At 40.4% G+C, this 17,079-nt stretch overlaps 1 protein-coding gene across 3 annotated transcripts in view; it reads right to left on the bottom strand.

Moving 5' to 3' along the window:
* col22a1 (collagen, type XXII, alpha 1) overlaps positions 1-17,079 on the bottom strand; it is a 284,019-nt gene that overhangs the window by 102,565 nt on the left and 164,375 nt on the right. For all 3 annotated transcript variants that reach the window (XM_087986621.1, XM_087986620.1, XM_043687857.2), the window contains 3 exons: positions 15,838-15,867; positions 14,452-14,505; positions 12,566-12,619 (listed from right to left, as the gene is read on the bottom strand). In XM_087986621.1, coding sequence (XP_087842747.1) covers positions 12,566-12,619; positions 14,452-14,505; positions 15,838-15,867 — 138 coding nt within the window. The remainder of the gene's footprint in view (positions 1-12,565; positions 12,620-14,451; positions 14,506-15,837; positions 15,868-17,079) is intronic.

Below are 17,079 nucleotides of genomic sequence, written 5' to 3' on the forward strand. Positions count from 1 at the left end.
CAAAGTCCTGCGATACACTTCATCTGGTCCTGGGGATTTATCTACCTTAATGCATTTTAAAACTTCCAGCACTACTTCTTTTGTAATGTGGAATTTCTTCAAGACATCATTATTTATTGTAACAACTTCTCTCGCATCCATGCTTTTCTCGATGGCAAATACTGATGAGACATATTCAGTTAGGATCTCACCCATTTCTTGTGGTTCTGCATATCATTTTAATCTTTAAGAGGCTTAATTCTCTCCCTAGCTCCTCTTTTCTCCTTCATGTACTTATAGAATCTCTTTGGATTCTCTAACACCTTATCTGCCAAAGCCACCGCATGCTCCCTTTTAGGCATCCTGATTTCTCCCTTAAGCGTACTCTGACACCCTCTATACTCCTCATGGAATTCACTGACAAGTCGTATGACTCCTTCTTTTTCCTGACCAGGGCCTCAATAACTAGTCACCCAGAGTTCTCTACTTCTGCCAGCCTTATCATTCACCCTAACAGGAACATGATGGCCCTGAACCCTTATTAACTCACTTTGAAAGCCTTCTACTTACTAGATTAGATTCCCTACAGTATGGAAATAGGCCCTTCTACCCAACAAGTCCACACCGACCCTTCAAAGCGTAACTCACCCAGACCCATTCCCCTCCTCTATATTTACCCCTGACTCATGCACCTAACCTACATATCCCTGAACAATATCGGTAATTTGGGATGGTCAATTCACCTAACCTGCGCATCTTTGGACTGTGGGAGGAAACCGGAGCACCCGAAGGCAACTCACGCAGACATGGGGAGAACGTACAAACTCCTCACAGACAGTCATCCGAGGCTGAAATTGAGCCCTGGTCCCTGGCGCTGTGAGGCAGCAGTGCTAACCAGTGAGCCATTGTTCCACCTACTAGATGTCCCTTTGCCTGCAAACAGCCTCCCCCAATCAACTTTTGAAAGTTCCTGTCCAAGACCATCAAAATTGGACTTGCCCCAGTTTAGAACTTTAGCTTGTGGATCAGACGTATTCCTCTTCCATAATCATTTTAAAAGGAATGGAATTATAGTCACTGGTCCCAAAATGCTCCCCCATTAACACTTCTGTCACCTGCCCTGTCTTGTTTCCCAAGAGGAGGCTTTGGCCCTTCCCTAGTAGGGCCATCTACATACTGCATAAGAAATTCTTCCTAAACACACTTATCAAATTTCTCTCTAGCCAAGCACTTAACACTGGTAGTCCCAGTCAATGTTAGGAAGGTTAAAATTCCCTACTATTACAACTCTATTATTCCTGCAGCTATCTGCAATCTCCTTACATATTTGTTTCTGAATCTCCCGCTGACTATTGGAAGTCCTAGAATATGATGTTATGAAAGTGATCGCCCCTTGTTTTTCTCAGTTCTACACATGTAGATTCAGCTCTCAGTACTGCCTTCTCTCCTGCCTATAGCATCTTACCCCAGAACATTTGTTACCAGTGCCTCGATCAACCATGTTTCTGTAATAGCTAAAATATTCCAGTCCCCTGTACCCATTCATGCCCCGAGTTCATTTGCCTTATCAGTCAGGCCTCTTGCACTGAAATAAATGCAGTTTAACCCAGACTTCCCTTGCTTTCTGCTGTACTCTTGTCTGTCCTTTCCAACACAGCCTTTACTATTTAAGTTGCTCTCATTAACTTCTGTGCTATCCTCAACCTTTTCTTTTGTCCCCTTACTGCTTTGGCTCCACTTCCCGCCCTGCCAGAGTAGTTTAAATCTGGTAGGACAGCCATTGTGCAGGGTTTCAAAAGAAAGGGAATGTTGACCAGATGGCAAGAAAAAGCGACACAACATAGGAAATATGTTAAAGGATTGAGTTTGTGAATCAGAGAGATCATGGAGAAAATTTGAGCAATTCTGAAGACATAAAACTGACCGATTAGTAATGATCAACCGTTACAATCAGGGTCTCTGTCTCATTAATTTGGAATTGTAAGACCAATAATGGAATAACAATCAGTTGCTTAGCAACTTGACAACTGCTGCTATGTAACAACTTAAACTAATTTTTATGACATAATCAGTGGCAAAAAAAAAAGGATGTAACAATCATTCTCATGGAGATATCAGTCTGGATAACAGGATTTTAATAAAAGCAAATTACTACGGATGCAGGAATCTGAAACCAAAAGAGAAAAAAAGGGTCAGTTAGACTCGAAACGTCAGCTCTTTTCTCTCCTAACAGGATTTTAATTTTGATTTTAATTGTACAGTTGGCTTCAAAGACATATTGCCAGATCATAATTTTCCTCAATATCTACTCATGATTTATGATTGTAGACTCAACATTAAGTGAAACTTTTCGAAGGTATAAATCATGATCACAAGAACTGACTGCTGCTTGCTGAGTCATTGTACTTTCACTGGTGATACAGATTTGTGTACAGCATTTGCATTGGCATGGACTGAAATTTTTTTTAAAAGAGAATCCATACAGTGTGTAAACAGGCCATTCAGCCCAACAAATACACACCAACTCTCCAAAGCATAACCCACCCAGATCCACTCTCCCACCACTCTACATGTACCCTTGACTAATACACATAACTAACACATCCTTGAATACTAAGGGCAATTTAGCATGGCTACTTAACCTAAACTGCACATCTTTGGACTGTGGGAAGAAACCCACACAAATGCAGGGAGAATGTGCAAACTTCACACACAGTCGCGCAAGGCTGGAATCAAACCCAGGTCCCTGGCACTGTGAGGCAGCAGTGCTAACCACTGAGCCACTGTGTCACCCAATTTTGGATTGCTATTTTTGAGCAGTACAGTTTACGCAAATCTATGTAGTTCTATTATTAATCTTTAAATCTGACGAAGCTTGATGCCATTCATTTTTTAAACTTTCCGCTCTCAATTTTTCACCTCCAAAGGTCCTACTCCAGTTGACGTCCTGATGTATGATTCAGTGTCATCTTGGCCAAGTGTAGCCAGTAAATGCAGGATCAAAGATAATGGAAGCAAATAAAAATTGGGAATAAATCGGGCTGATTTTAATTGAAGAATTCTTATTCACATCAAGCCTTTCAAATTCTTGACCATGTAAGCCTGGTCAAAACCACTAGCCCATAAGTCTACAGTGGAGAGCAATTATTTAAAAGTCATGTTGCTGCTGGGGTCTCACTGGATTTTATTTATTCATGGGATGTGGGAATCTAACATTTCTTCCCCATTACCTGCTCCATTAGAGAACTGGGAATGTCGAGCTACCTTCATGAACCGCTGCAATTCTTGGGATGTAGGGAAGTTATGTAAGGTAGCTTGCTGAGCTGGAAGGTTTGTTTTCAGACGTCGAGGTAACATCATCAGTGAGAGTGTCCGGTGAAGCGCTGATGGTAGGTCCCGCCTCTCTATTTATAGGTCTTGGTTTCTTAAGGTGAGTGATGTCATTTCCAGTTCTTTTTTTCAATGGAAGGTAGATAGGATCCAAGTCCATGTGTTTATTGATGAAGTCCTGGTTAGAATACCATGCCTCTATGAAGTCTCATGGGTCTTGTTTTGCCTGTCCTAGAATGTGTGTGTTTTGGAAGCGAGTTTTATAACTTGACCCAGTGACAGCAAAGAAATGGCAATATAATTCCAAGGCTGGGTTGTTTGTGGCTGGGTGGCAAACTTGCAGGAGGTGGTGCCTTGCTCCCTTTTTCCCTTTGTTGAAGGAGACTAGTTGAATATCCTTTACTTTGTACTTACTGTTCCCACTGTGAATCAATTGTGTTGGAAAGGGTTGGGGTGGGAGCAGGGGACAGTGTTGGTGGGGTTGGGGGCAGGGTGCTGAGTTGGATGGGGTTGGGGGCAGGGGGGGCTGAGTTGGATGGCATTTGGGGCAGGGGGGGGGTGGTGTTGGACAGGGTTGGGGATGGGCCAAGGGGCGGTGTTGGACAGGAATGGGGCAGGGGCAGGGGGCGGTGTTAGATGGGGTTGGGGCAGGGGCAGGGGGCGGTGTTGGATGGGGTGGGGACGGTGTTGGACAGGGTTGGGACCGGGACAGGGGGCGGTGTTGGATGGGGTTGGGGCAGGGGCAGGGGGCGGTGTTGGATGGGGTGGGGACGGTGTTGGACAGGGTTGGGACCGGGACAGGGGGCGGTGTTGGATGGGGTTGGGAGGGTGGTGTTGGATAGGGTTGGAGGTGGGCGGGGGTGCGATGCTGGACAAGGTTAAGGGCGGGCAGGGGGCAGTGTTGGGGGACGTTGGGAAGGCAGTGTTGGACGGGGTTCGGGGGCGGGTAGGTGCTCGCGCGTGGTGTGCTGCTGCCTAGCCACCAGGACGGGGAGCGGACTTAACTGCAAACTCCAAGCCCTAGAGGAAAGACATGGAATTGATTAACCGAATAATCAATTAGCCAAACAAAATAGTGCCCGCCCATCTCGTTTAGATAATCGAGTTTCCTCTGTATCTTGTAGATGGTTGCCAGGTGATGAGTTACTCAATGCACAATTCCCAATGTCTGACTTTCTCTTGTAACCACAGTATTTAGGTGGCGGGTCCAGTTTAGTTTCTGGTTTAGAATGGTTCTTGGCATTAAACTAAGTTGATTAGGGGATGGGTATGCAAGTGTAGGGGACACCAGCCCTGATGTTTTTGAGTTGATGGCAAGAAAACAGTTTCTAAAGTTTATCTTACTGGGCATTTCTACCATATTCCAGCAAGTTTGGCCTTGAGTAAGCTTTACATGATCGGGAGTGAGGCACAACCCAGATGACTATATTTCTGGGATTTTGGAGAATTTGTGAATTCGATACAGAGGATAAGAAGTGCCTTACAATGTTTTTTTGGTACAAGGTTTGTAAGGCTTTTAGTTTTTACCTGGATAAGTCAAAGCCCACGATTAGGGGCCCAGCAGAAAACAAAGAGTGACATCAGAGGAAGATCATAAGTTTGTTGTTTGGTAATAGCTACCAATTTGACTGTGTATTGTAAGTTATTTTCAAATTAAAAGTAAATTAGGAATATTTTACAGATGTAAAACAAAAAGACCAGTAGGGAAAAAAAACAAATTAAGAAGTAAATAAAATAGAGATACAGGGACAGCTGTTGTGTTGTATCTGCATGATGCAGTTGCTGGTGGATCCCATTATTGTTCATAGTGACCACATCTGAGCAAGTGTTGGCTGCTTGAGAAAGTTGGTTCAGTGTCAATCAGCTGATGTCTGAGCATCGAATGCTGTGATACCTGAGGGGGTGGGTGAGATCTGAATGCTATGTTTCAGGAAATAGTCACACCGTTTAGATTAATTACTCAAATTTGGTCAGTGATCTGGGACAGGAGAGTGTGACTACAAGGATCAGCCCTTGATCTCATATAACAGGTTTACGATTCTTGCTCCCCATTTGGTGATTGGAGGGGATTTTAAAAAAAAAAATCATTCCTGGGATGAGGGCACCACGGGCTAAACCAGTATTTGTTGCCCATCTCTAATTGCCCAGAGGGTAATTAAGAGTCAACCACATTGCTTTCAGTCTGAAGTCACATGTAGGCCAAACCAGGTAAGGATGACAATTTCCTTCCCTAAAAAAACAACATAGGCTTTTTTGAGAATTGGCAACTGTTTCACGGTTATCTTAATTCCAGAATTTTATTGAATTCAAATTCCATCACCTACCATGATGGAATTTGAACCTGGATTCCCAAAGCATTACCTGTGTCTCTGGATTGACAGTCCAGCGACAAACCACTCGGACATTACGTTCCCAAATATAGGGAGGATGAGCAAACTGAACATAACATTATGATACAGAGAGCCATTCCAGAGAGTATGGAAAAGATAAATATATCTGAAGTCAGGTTAATAAAACCAGGGGAATAGACTCTATTAGTACTCTCTGTAGCCAGGATCTAGAGTCCCATTATTGTGCTGTCTGCTTGATGACTGGATTCCAGACATCTCTTCCAGGCTGCAGAGGAACTTGGAGTGGGAGAGGAAAATTCCAGCTGTTGTAGTCCAGGCAGGTATAAACAATATAGGCAGAACAAGAAAAGAGGTTTTGCTGAGGGATTATGAAAAACTAGGGACTAAATTAGCAAGGACAACCAAAAAGGTAATAATCTCCAGTTACTATCTGAGCCACTAGCTAACTGGCACTGGCTCAACAAGATTAAAGAGGCCAACGTATGGCTCAAAGTCTGGTTTACCAGAAATAGGTTTGAATTCATGGGATACTGACACCAGTACTGGGGAAGGAGGGAACTGTTCCAGTGGGATGGTCTTCACCTGAATCATGCTGGGATGAAAGTCCTGATAACTTAAATAACTAGGCCTGCATATAGGTCTTTAAACAAAATAGTGGTGGGAGAGCAGGGCATGGGTTGGGTATGGAGAGGGTCCTTTCATGGAAAATTTGAAAATCAAAGGAAAAAGGGAAGGTTGGACTGCAGGTTAATGAGATACTGATTGTTACCAGAAAAACCCATAGAAACATAAAAAGAATAATGCAACAAACATAAAAGCTTTATATCTTAATGCATGATTTTGAGATGCCGGTGTTGGACTGGGGTGTACAAAGTTAAAAATCACACAACACCAGGTTACAGTCCAACAGGTTTAATTGGAAGCACACTAGCTTTCGGAGCAACGCTCCTTCACCAGGTGTTAGTGGAGGGCTCGATCGTAACATAGAATTTATAGCAAAAATTTACAGTGTGATGTAACTGAAATTATACATTGAAACATTGATTGTCTGTTAAGCCTTTCATCTGTTAGAATACAGTGATAGTTTCACTTCTTTCATGTGTAAATCACAAAACCTTTTTTTTAAAAAGTTGCATTCTCGGGTTAGCTGTTAACAATGGTGATAGCTAGACAATATGTTGAAGTTGTTGGCCCCCTGTATTCTCTGTCTATGACCTGATGTTTAGATTGATTCTAATCTAAAAAGTGAGATAACGGAGTTTTGCATAAATTCATGCAGTTTTTGAGCTCAGAGTTCTACATGAATGCAGAACTCTGAGCTCAAAAACTGCATGAATTTAGGCAAAACTCCGTTATCTCACTTTTTAGATTAGAATCAATCTAAACATCAGGTCATAGACAGAGAACACAGGGGGCCAACACCTTCAACATATTGTCTAGCTATCACCATTGTTAACAGCTAACCCGAGAATGCAACATTTTAAAAAAAAGGTTTTGTGATTTACACATGAAAGAAGTGAAACTATCATTGTATTCTAACAGATGAAAGGCTTAACAGACAATCAATTTTTCAATGTATAATTTCAGTTACATCACACTGTAAATTTTTGCTATAAATTCTGTGTTACGATCGAGCCCTCCACTACCACCTGATGAAGGAGTGGTGCTCCGAAAGCTAGTGTGCTTCCAATTAAACCTGTTGGACTGTAACCTGGTGTTGTGTGATTTTTATCTTAATGCATGAAGCATTTAGAATAAGGTAAACAAACTGACGCAAATTGAGGTAAATGAATATGATTGCATAGCCATGACAGAAACATGGCTAAAAAAAATCAACACTGAGACCTTAACAAATAGATATATTTCACCTCTCAGAAACACAGGATTGAATGAAAGGTGGTGGTGTAGCATTGTTAATAAGAGATGAAATGAGGACAGCTGTGAGAGATGATCTAGGTTCTCATTATGTAGAAACCGAAAGACAGGGTGACCGCTTTGCAGAACACCTAAGTTCTGTTTGCAAAAAAGACCCTGAACTTCCACTTGCCTGCCACTTTAACACACCATCATGTTCCCTGGCCAATATCTCTGTCTCAGGCTTAATGCAGTGCTCTAGCAAAGCTCAGCATCAACTGAAAGAACTACACTTTGGAGCCTCTGCAGCAAGCTCAACATCAAGCTCGATAACTTTAGGGCTTGAACTCTTCTATGTCCTAGCCCTAGCACCACACACCAGGCCTTCTGATCATATAGTCTGCCATTATACACAACCCATTGTTAGCCACTAATAGTCTTCATTAGCAGCTATTCACCCTCCCAACCAGATCGTTATCCACACCTTTGTCTGTCCAATTGTTCTTCTCTCTTTTTGGGCTCTATCCCCTCCTAAGATTTACTCCTGAACTCTTCCCCCCAGCTCACCTTCTGCATTAAACTAACATTTTCCTAGCTACCATCAGATCTGAGTAAGTGTCACTGGACCTGAAATGTTAACTCTGATTTCTCTTCACAGGTGCTGCCATACCTGCTGAGGTTTTCCAACAATTTCTGTTTTTGTTTCTGATGATGTAGAGTCCACTTGGGAGGGAGGGGGTAAAAGAACAACAAGGAAAAGAAGGCATTGGGTAAGAGTAGTGCACAGCCCCCCAAACAGTAACTACTCTGTAGAAAATCAACAAATAGGCTGAGCAAGTATAATGAATAGGGCAATGATTATGGTTGACTTTAATCTTCATGTTGATTGAATTCATCAACTTGGAAAGAGTAGCTTTAACAACAAATTAATTGAATGCACCAAGGATTATTTTCTAGAGCAATATGTCATGGAGCCAACTAGTGAGCAGGTTATCTTAGATCTGGTAATGGGTAAAATGAGGCAGCTTTCATAAAATAACCTCTAAGTAAAACATCCTCGAGGAAATAGTGATCATAACAAGATAGAATTTAATACTCAGTTTAAGACTGCAAAACCACCCTTTTACATTGGGCAGAAGATATAAAAATTTGAATGCACATGTGAGCAGATTCAAGGACAACTTATTCCCTGCAGTTATCAGACTTTTAAATGGACCTCACAAATGCTAATATTGATTTGTCTCTCACTGCACCTTCTCTATGTTTGTAACACCGAGTCTGCACTCTGTTCTATTATCTGATGCACTTTGTATGCTCTGATCTGTCTGTAGAGCACATAAAACACTTTTCACTGTATCTCGGTACATATGACAACAATAAATCAAGTCAAATCAATTAAAATCAAATCAAAGAAACAACTTCGCTTTAAATAAAAGGAATTACAATGAAGTGAGGATAATGTCAGCTGAAGTGAATGAGACAAACAGCTTAACAGGAATCACATAAGTAACAGATAAGTAAGGAGGCAATTCATGATTCTCAGCAAAAATCTCTCCCAGTAAGAAGGAAATATTCTAAGAGGGATAAACCAACCATGGCTAAGCAAGGAAGTTAAGGAAAATATTACTTTGAAATAAAAAGCACATAAGGCCACAAAAGTTATAGCCCTGAAGACTGGGATGAATTCAGAATCCAGGAAAGGAGGACTGCAAAGATAATAAAGAGAGAAAAAATAAGGTACAAGTACAAACTAGCAAGGAATATAAAAACTATAAAAATATTTAAATAACTTCTTTAAATACATAACAAGGAAGAAAGAGGCCAAAGTGCATATAGGCCCCTTAAAAAATGAAGCTGAGGAAATGGTAATGGGGTATAACTAAATGGCAGTAAAGTTAAACAGATATTTGCATCAGTCAGTACAGAGGAAGATACTTCAAACATCGTATTAATACTAAAGAATATCACAAAGAGATTATGTACTACCATCATCACCAGTCAAGTAGTATTAGACAAACTAATGGAGTTAAAGGCAGATTAGTTCCCTGGCCCTGAATGCTTCAATCCTAGGATCCTAAAAATGGTACATGCGGAGGTAATGGATGTAATTTTCCAAAGGTTTCCAAAGGTTTCTGGATTCTAGGCAAGTACACGAGGATTGGAAAACTCCTCGTGTCATGTGACCTCCCTTCTTTTCAAAAGGGAAGTTAAAATGAGTAACTACAGGCTAAATAGCTTAACATATACTGTTGGAAAAGTATTGGAATCAATTATTAAGGAATTAATAGCAGAACATTTGAAAAATCATAATCTAATAAAGCTGAATCAACATGGTTTCTTGAAAGGGAAACGGTGTCTGATAATTCATTAGTATTTTTTGAGGAAGTCTCAGCCAGACTGGATAGAGACAAGCCAGAAAGTCTTCAGCAAGGTACCTCATAACAGGTTAATTTTTAAGATATAAGCTCATGATGTTGGAGTTGGTACATTGGGATGGACTGAGAATTAGCTGATGGTGAGGAAACAGCAAGTGGGGGGTAAGGGATTCTTTATCAGGTTGGTGACCTGTGACCAGTGAGAATCTACAGGGATCAGTCCTAGGCCCACAACTATTTACAATGCATATTAATGGCGTGGAGGAAGGAAGTAAATGTACTGCAACCAAATTTGCAGAGGACACAAACGTAGATAGACAGGTTAAGTAAATGACCAAAATGTTGGCAAATGGAGAATAATGTGAGAAAACGTGAATTTGTTCATTTTGGAAGTGTGAACAAAAGAATAAAGTATTATTTAAATGGAAAAGAAACTACAGGATGGAGTTACTTGTACACGAAACAGAATATCAGCATGCAAATGCAGCAGGTAATTAGGAATGCTAATGGAATGTTGGCCCTTATTTCAAGGCAGTTGGAGTTAAGAGTAGGGACGTCTTACTGCAACTGTACAGGGTGCTGGTGAGACTGCAACTATGAGCAATTTTAGTCCCCATTTTTAAGGAAAAAAATTATTTCACTGGAGGCATTTCAGAAAAGCTTCACAAGGATGATCCCTGGCATATAGGGATTGTATTATGAGCAAAGGTTAAACAGATTGGAACTTTGCTCATTGGAATTTAGAAGAATGAAAGGCAATCTCAATGAAACGTAGAGGGTTCTTTAAGGGGCTTTACAGGGTAAATACTGAGAGGATATTTTCCCTCATGGGAAAGTCCAGGAACAGAAGGCGTAGCTCAGGGTTAAGGGGTACCAATCTAAGTGAAATAAGGAGGAGTTTCTTCTCTCAGAGAGTTATGACCCTTTGGAACTTCTTGCCACAGAGATCTGTGGGGTCAGAGTGCTTGTATATATTTAAGGCTGAGATAGATTCTTGAGCAGGAGGGGAATCAAGGATTACAGCAAAACGCAGGAAAGTAGATAGGAAGAGTGTCCAATTAGCCATGACCCTACTGAATGGCTGAGCAGGCTTGAGGGGTCCCTACAACCTAAGTTCTTATCTCTTATGATCTTATAGACTATGACTTCACTTGATACTTCATTAGCATTGTGAGTCACTATGATAACATTAGAATCCTAATCACCTATTCATAGAAGGACCTCAGTGACTTTGAGTAGCTTTCCTGCTGCCTGCATTTAATATTGCAATTTGGCACTGGAGAACTGAAGATAATGAATGAATTTTCATGCTTCATTTTAACAGGTTTCCCCCCACTCCTAACTGGTTTCCACTGAGAGAGCTGGTTGGGTGACAAATGGACTTTAAAGTTCACCCAAATGTTTGTCCAAGACTGGGGGATGAGAGGATCATCAGGCTCACACCGCTCGTGTGACCTTCTGACAAACCAAGAAGGTAAATTTTCCACCAGGGTATAACTGATAAAATAAAGCATAGGGACATTCAACTGATATTTCCAGTCATATAATTATTTGTTTGCAAATAAAGGCTGAAATCTCTCATCGCCATCTTAGAAAGAGACCATTCCAATTTTGGTTTCAAAATTCTAAGTCACAGAAGATGTTGCTTAAGGTGAATGACAGGTGTCTTTTCCCTATGGTTGGGATTTTTAAGACAAGGGGGCATATTTAGAAGGTGAGAAAGAAAGATTAAAAAAGAAAGACATGAGGGCCAACCTTTACACAGAGTTCGTGTGTGGAATGAACTTCCAAAAGAAGTGATGGATAACATTTAAAAGACATTTGGTTAAGTACGTGAATAGGAAAGGTTTAGAGGGATATGGCCCATGTGCAGGCTAGTGGGACTAGTTTTCTTTGGGATTATGGTTGGCAAGGACTGGTTAGACTCAAGGGCGTGTTTCCATGCTGTATGGAAACTTTCTGATTCTATAACAGAAGCTGGATATTTCCTATAGGCATTTGGACAACACTGTCAGGGTCACATGTACACAAAACTATACTATGTAGGGAGTATCTTGGCTATGTCAGCGAGCAAAAGTGGGAAATTTTCCTGATAAGCCATATTAGCTGCAAAATGGCAACCCTCAAACACTATTCTCTTATGATTGCAAATATACATCAAGATAAAGCCACTATGGAAAGAAAAATAGTGTCAAATTTCATGTGCCACTTGGTACAGGAGGGAACAAAGGAAAGAAGGATGGATTCAACCAAGAAGGGAAATGTTTAAAATATGCTAATACACAGCCAAGGCTTTCCCATGGACAATTTCTGACATGAGTAAGTAGTTATTTATCTGCAGCAAGAAGCTGGAATGACCATAAGCATAGCTTCCTGGGTGAAATCAAACAAATTAGCACTAATTGGACATTGAGCCTTGAACCATTGCAGTCTGTACGTATTGGTTCCATATTATTTATTGATTGAGTTGTACCTTTCCCTCTGATTTTGCTGGTGTTGTTCAGATGCTGAAAATAACTGTGCAAATAACTTAAATAAAAAACTTTGTATCTACATTAAAATTGAATTTGAATTGTCGTCCTACACAGCTAACTTATCACATTCTAATTCCTTTATTTCACAACCATGTGAAAAACTGTTGACTCAAACACAATGGGAATATATCTGTTCACATACCCTTTGGCCTTGTAATCCAGGTTTTCCAGCACTGCCATCCAGACCAGGACGACCCTAAAAGTAGAAAACAAAAACACACATTTTTAAGTCTCATTGAGCTTCAGTTGTTCACCAGACATTTGGATATTCCTTTTCTTTCCTTTCTGGGATAGCTCAACCCCATCTTGCATCATCTGCCAACTCCCTTCAGTTCTGATGAAGGGTCACTCAGTTGTCCCTCCACAGACGTTGCCAATTCACCTAAGTTTCTCCAAGTTTGTTCCCTTGTTTTGAGTCATTCATGCATTACTTATCCACCAATATTACCACTACATCACCATCTCCCCAGAGGTTCTCGAGGTCTTTGAATGCAAGCGACAATTTCAAAATTTGCAGACAATACCAAACATGGCATCACTGTACACTGTGAAGAAGTTAGTGTTGAACTATAAGAGCAGGGAAGTTATGCTGGACCTGTGTAAGACAATATTTTGACCTCATCTGGAATATTGTATATAGTTCTGGGTGCCACATATTAGGAAGAAGATGAATATATTGAAGAAAGTGCAGATAATGTTCACCAGAATGGTTTCAGGGATGAGGGGTTTCAATGGTGAAGATAGATTTGGGAAGTTGGGATTATTTTCATTGGTGAAAAGGGTAAATTTGAATTTTCCAAATCATGAGAAATCTGAAATGGTAGACAGGAAGAGCATATTCTCACTTGCCAATGTATCAAGAACAGAAGTTATAGGTTTAAAGAGATTTGCAAATGAAGGAAGTACAATGTGAGCCAAAACTTTTTCACACACTGAGCAGTTTGAGTCTGCAAGGCACTGTCTGCAAATATGGTGGAAGCAGGTTCAGTTGAGGCATTCAAGAGAGCATTAGATTACCGAAATAGAAATAATGTGTGGGGTTATAGGGAAAGGATGGGAGACTGGTGCTAGTCATAATGTTCTCTAAAAGGTACGGGATAGACAAGATGTGCCAAATGAGCTCTTTTGCACTGTAACACTTTAACGGTGGGTGTTCAGTAAACAGCAGGGTAGGAGGGGTCAAGCAACCTAGACCTCATTGTTGGTGCCTTTTCTTCTCCAGAATCTGGGTGGTGTCAATTGGCACCCACATAGAAGATGGGTAACAGTCACTCCAACAGTCACTCAGAGTGGTCAACCAGTAGAATTCACGACCACAGAAGGTTTTGGAGCCTGGGCTACTGAGTATATTGAAGAAACAGAATGATAAATTCTTAGATATTAAAGCATCAAGGAGCATGGAGATTAAAAAAAACAGAATTGTGGCATTGAGGTACAGGATCAATCAATTCATCAACCAGTATCCATATCAAATGGCGGAGCAGGCTCGAGGGGCTGAATGCACTACTCCTGCTCATAGTTTCTATAATTCTATGTTTCATTTCAGGACAATCCAGACATCCACACCAGTTATCCCATTGCTTGCAGCTGCTCAATCCCAGAAGGGTGACAATATAAATGTGCAGGACATTTTTTTAGCAGGTTGGGCCCTCTCAGCCTAAAGTCCCCAAGATATGCTTGCCAAAGACTTCAAAGTCACCAGGACATATGGTCAGCAGTCTCCCTCCCTACCAATTGTAAAGGTTGAGCCTGCACCTCAACATTGTAGGACGGAGAAGTATTATTAAAAAAATCCTTCTCAAACATAGGAGTTCAAACACGGGATGGAATAAGCATGCCTGTAAACTTATCTTCACTTGCCCTGTTCTAATGGTCTCATCTCAAACAGATTTGAGAGGGCTCTCCAATATGAAGCAAGGGCACGTGTGAGAGGAATCTGAGGTCTTCATTAATTTGGTGACCATGTCATCATGCTGAATGGTTTGTGCCAAACTTTTCCTTGTAAAAGTGAGAAAAAAATACACTAACCAAAGGCCCTGGAGGACCTGGCAAGCCTGGATGTCCACGAAGTCCTGGCTGACCCTGTATAAAGGTAAAGCACATTAAACCTAAATCAAAATAAAGTACTGTGTTTGGAAAACCTTGTGCGGCTGTAAATATTATTCATAAGAATGATTTATTATTGATATATTTTGATTCATATTTTCAATGTTTTCTTATTGTATCATGAGGGACTTGTCCAGTTTAGAATTGTCTTAAATTCCCTTCACTTTTTTATCAATACTGCATCACATTTCATAGAAGTATGTGAAAGCACATCATATTTTTACAGCATTGAAAGAAGCCATTTAATGCAATAGATCTCTGCTTGTGTTTATGTTCTATGTGGCCTTGCATTGCAACTTATTATCCCTCAACCTTATTCTTGTGTTACGACAGACAGTGGCATATTCTATTCTGCCCAATTCCACCTTCATTTCCCCAAACCTCATATCCTGCACACACACACATCTGCAATATTTGACAATAGTAGGGAAACATGTAACAAAAACAGCATCATTAATATCAGCAAAGTTTCCAGACTTCTCCCTCCTTTGAAGATTGGACAGTGATCAACTCATTTCCATGTTGGGTATTCATATTATAGCCAACTGCTTCATATGTGGAAGATGAGCAACAACTGCAAGTCTAATTGTAGTTGTAAGTGCCAAATCAGGGAACACATCACATTAACCTGTCAACTGGGGGAGGCACCTCATTGGTTCATTTACCATTTCAGGAAGCAATGGCCAAAATAAATATTCCTTTCAAAGGTTTTCCCATCGTACAACAGTATTAAAGGTACTGATTTGAGGGTATAGCAGGGTTAAGACAAGTGATTTAGTTCTAACAGGCCCCCCTTGAATAAGCAAAGATTTCTCATATGTTGATTCTCAGTGAAGTTGAGGCAGGAGTGCTCCATGAATACTCACTCTGGATATAGCCCCTTTTACACTCTCTTTTCCAAGATACAACAGCTCTTCTTGCTAGCTCCTCCTTCACCACCTATATGGCTGAGTTACCAGACTGAAGTTAGATCGATTCATGGGTGAAGAATAAATGGAAGGATATGATGACATGCTGTTATGAAGTAAGGTGGATGGGTGTTTGTGTAAAGTGTTCACAGTAGCATTGACCTGTTGGATTGTATTTCCCTTCCTTTGCAGTAATTTGGGGATTAGAAAGTGAATTTGATTAAATTATTTATTTTAATTTTGTCTTATTTTGAATGCTGATAGATTACTGAGAGTTGTTCATATACTCTTGATTCATAAAGTTTCTGCACCAGCAAAATGCAGACACTTTGAATGGTATTTTAATGTGTACTTCAAGACATATATCCTTTATTTGGTAATATATGGGAATTAAACTTACTGGTTCTCCTTTCAAACCATCAAGTTCTACCTAAAAGAAAATATTCAGTTGTTAGTCATCAACATCAAATGAACAAACAAACTAAAAGGTACTTTCCTTTTACTATTAAAACGACCAAAATAATTAATATAATTATTAAAACCAGGGAAGGGCCATTCTAATTTTGGAAGGTGTTAAAACTATAAGGGTAACATTTCTCAGTTTGCATTGTGAGAGAATGCAAACGTGGGCGGCACGGTGGCACAGTGGTTAGCACTGCTGCCTCACAGCGCCAGAGACCCGGGTTCAATTCCCGCCTCAGGCGACTGACTGTGTGGAGTTTGCACGTTCTCCCCATGTGTGTGTGGGTTTCCTCTGGGTGCTCCGGTTTCCTCCCACAGTCCAAAGATGTGCAGGGTCAGGTGAATTGGCCATACTAAATTGCCCGTAGTGTTAGGTAAGGGGTAAATGTAGGGGTATGGGGTGGGTTTCGCTTCGGCGGGTCGGTGTGGACTTGTTGGGCCAAAGGGCCTGTTTCCACACTGTAATCTAATCTAAATCTAAAGAATGAAATGGGCCTTATATTTAAGTAGCATATCTTTCTTGGTGCCCAGTGTTGTGAGTGGAAGATGCAATGTATTCCAGGTACTCCACCCTTGATTCTCTTTCTCTACCAGACCATACTGGTGCACAGGACAGATAATTATCCAATAATACACAGTAGATTAATTAGAAATGACACTGCATCATGGAATCAAAGGTACTTTGTTCAGAATAGATTTGAAAGACACTATTAAAGAGGTACAAATAAAATAATTTCATTTTATCTATTCTAATGAGCAGTGGAATTTTTCACAGAAGAACAAATACTTAAATTATAAAAAATGTTATCAGGACTGATACAATTTAAAGAGAAATGTGTGACATTAATCGCCATTTTAGTCTGAAATAGCAAGACAAGTTGATAAAAATAATATGGTTACAAAGATAGCGACTGTTATAACCTTTCTTAAATCTGAAGTTCTATTGTTTCAGAGATACTTAAATGTAAACATTTAACAACTGATCACTTTAATTTTAAAATGGTAGATTTAAAAAAAATAATCACTTTCACAGAAGTGACATTAGTTATTTGAATTAATTGAATGCACATAGTTAAAAAAGGCAGCAGTAAGAGGGAAGTTGTTGTACATTCAAATGGATTAAAAACAACTAACTGATACTTACATTCCGGTTGCTCATTCCTTGGAGGTAAAGATTTGT

Source organism: Chiloscyllium plagiosum, unplaced genomic scaffold, assembly GCF_037043375.1.
Source record: "Chiloscyllium plagiosum isolate Xiang-an unplaced genomic scaffold, Cpla_swu_hap1 HiC_scaffold_4, whole genome shotgun sequence".
NCBI classification, from domain to species: Eukaryota; Metazoa; Chordata; class Chondrichthyes; order Orectolobiformes; family Hemiscylliidae; genus Chiloscyllium; species Chiloscyllium plagiosum.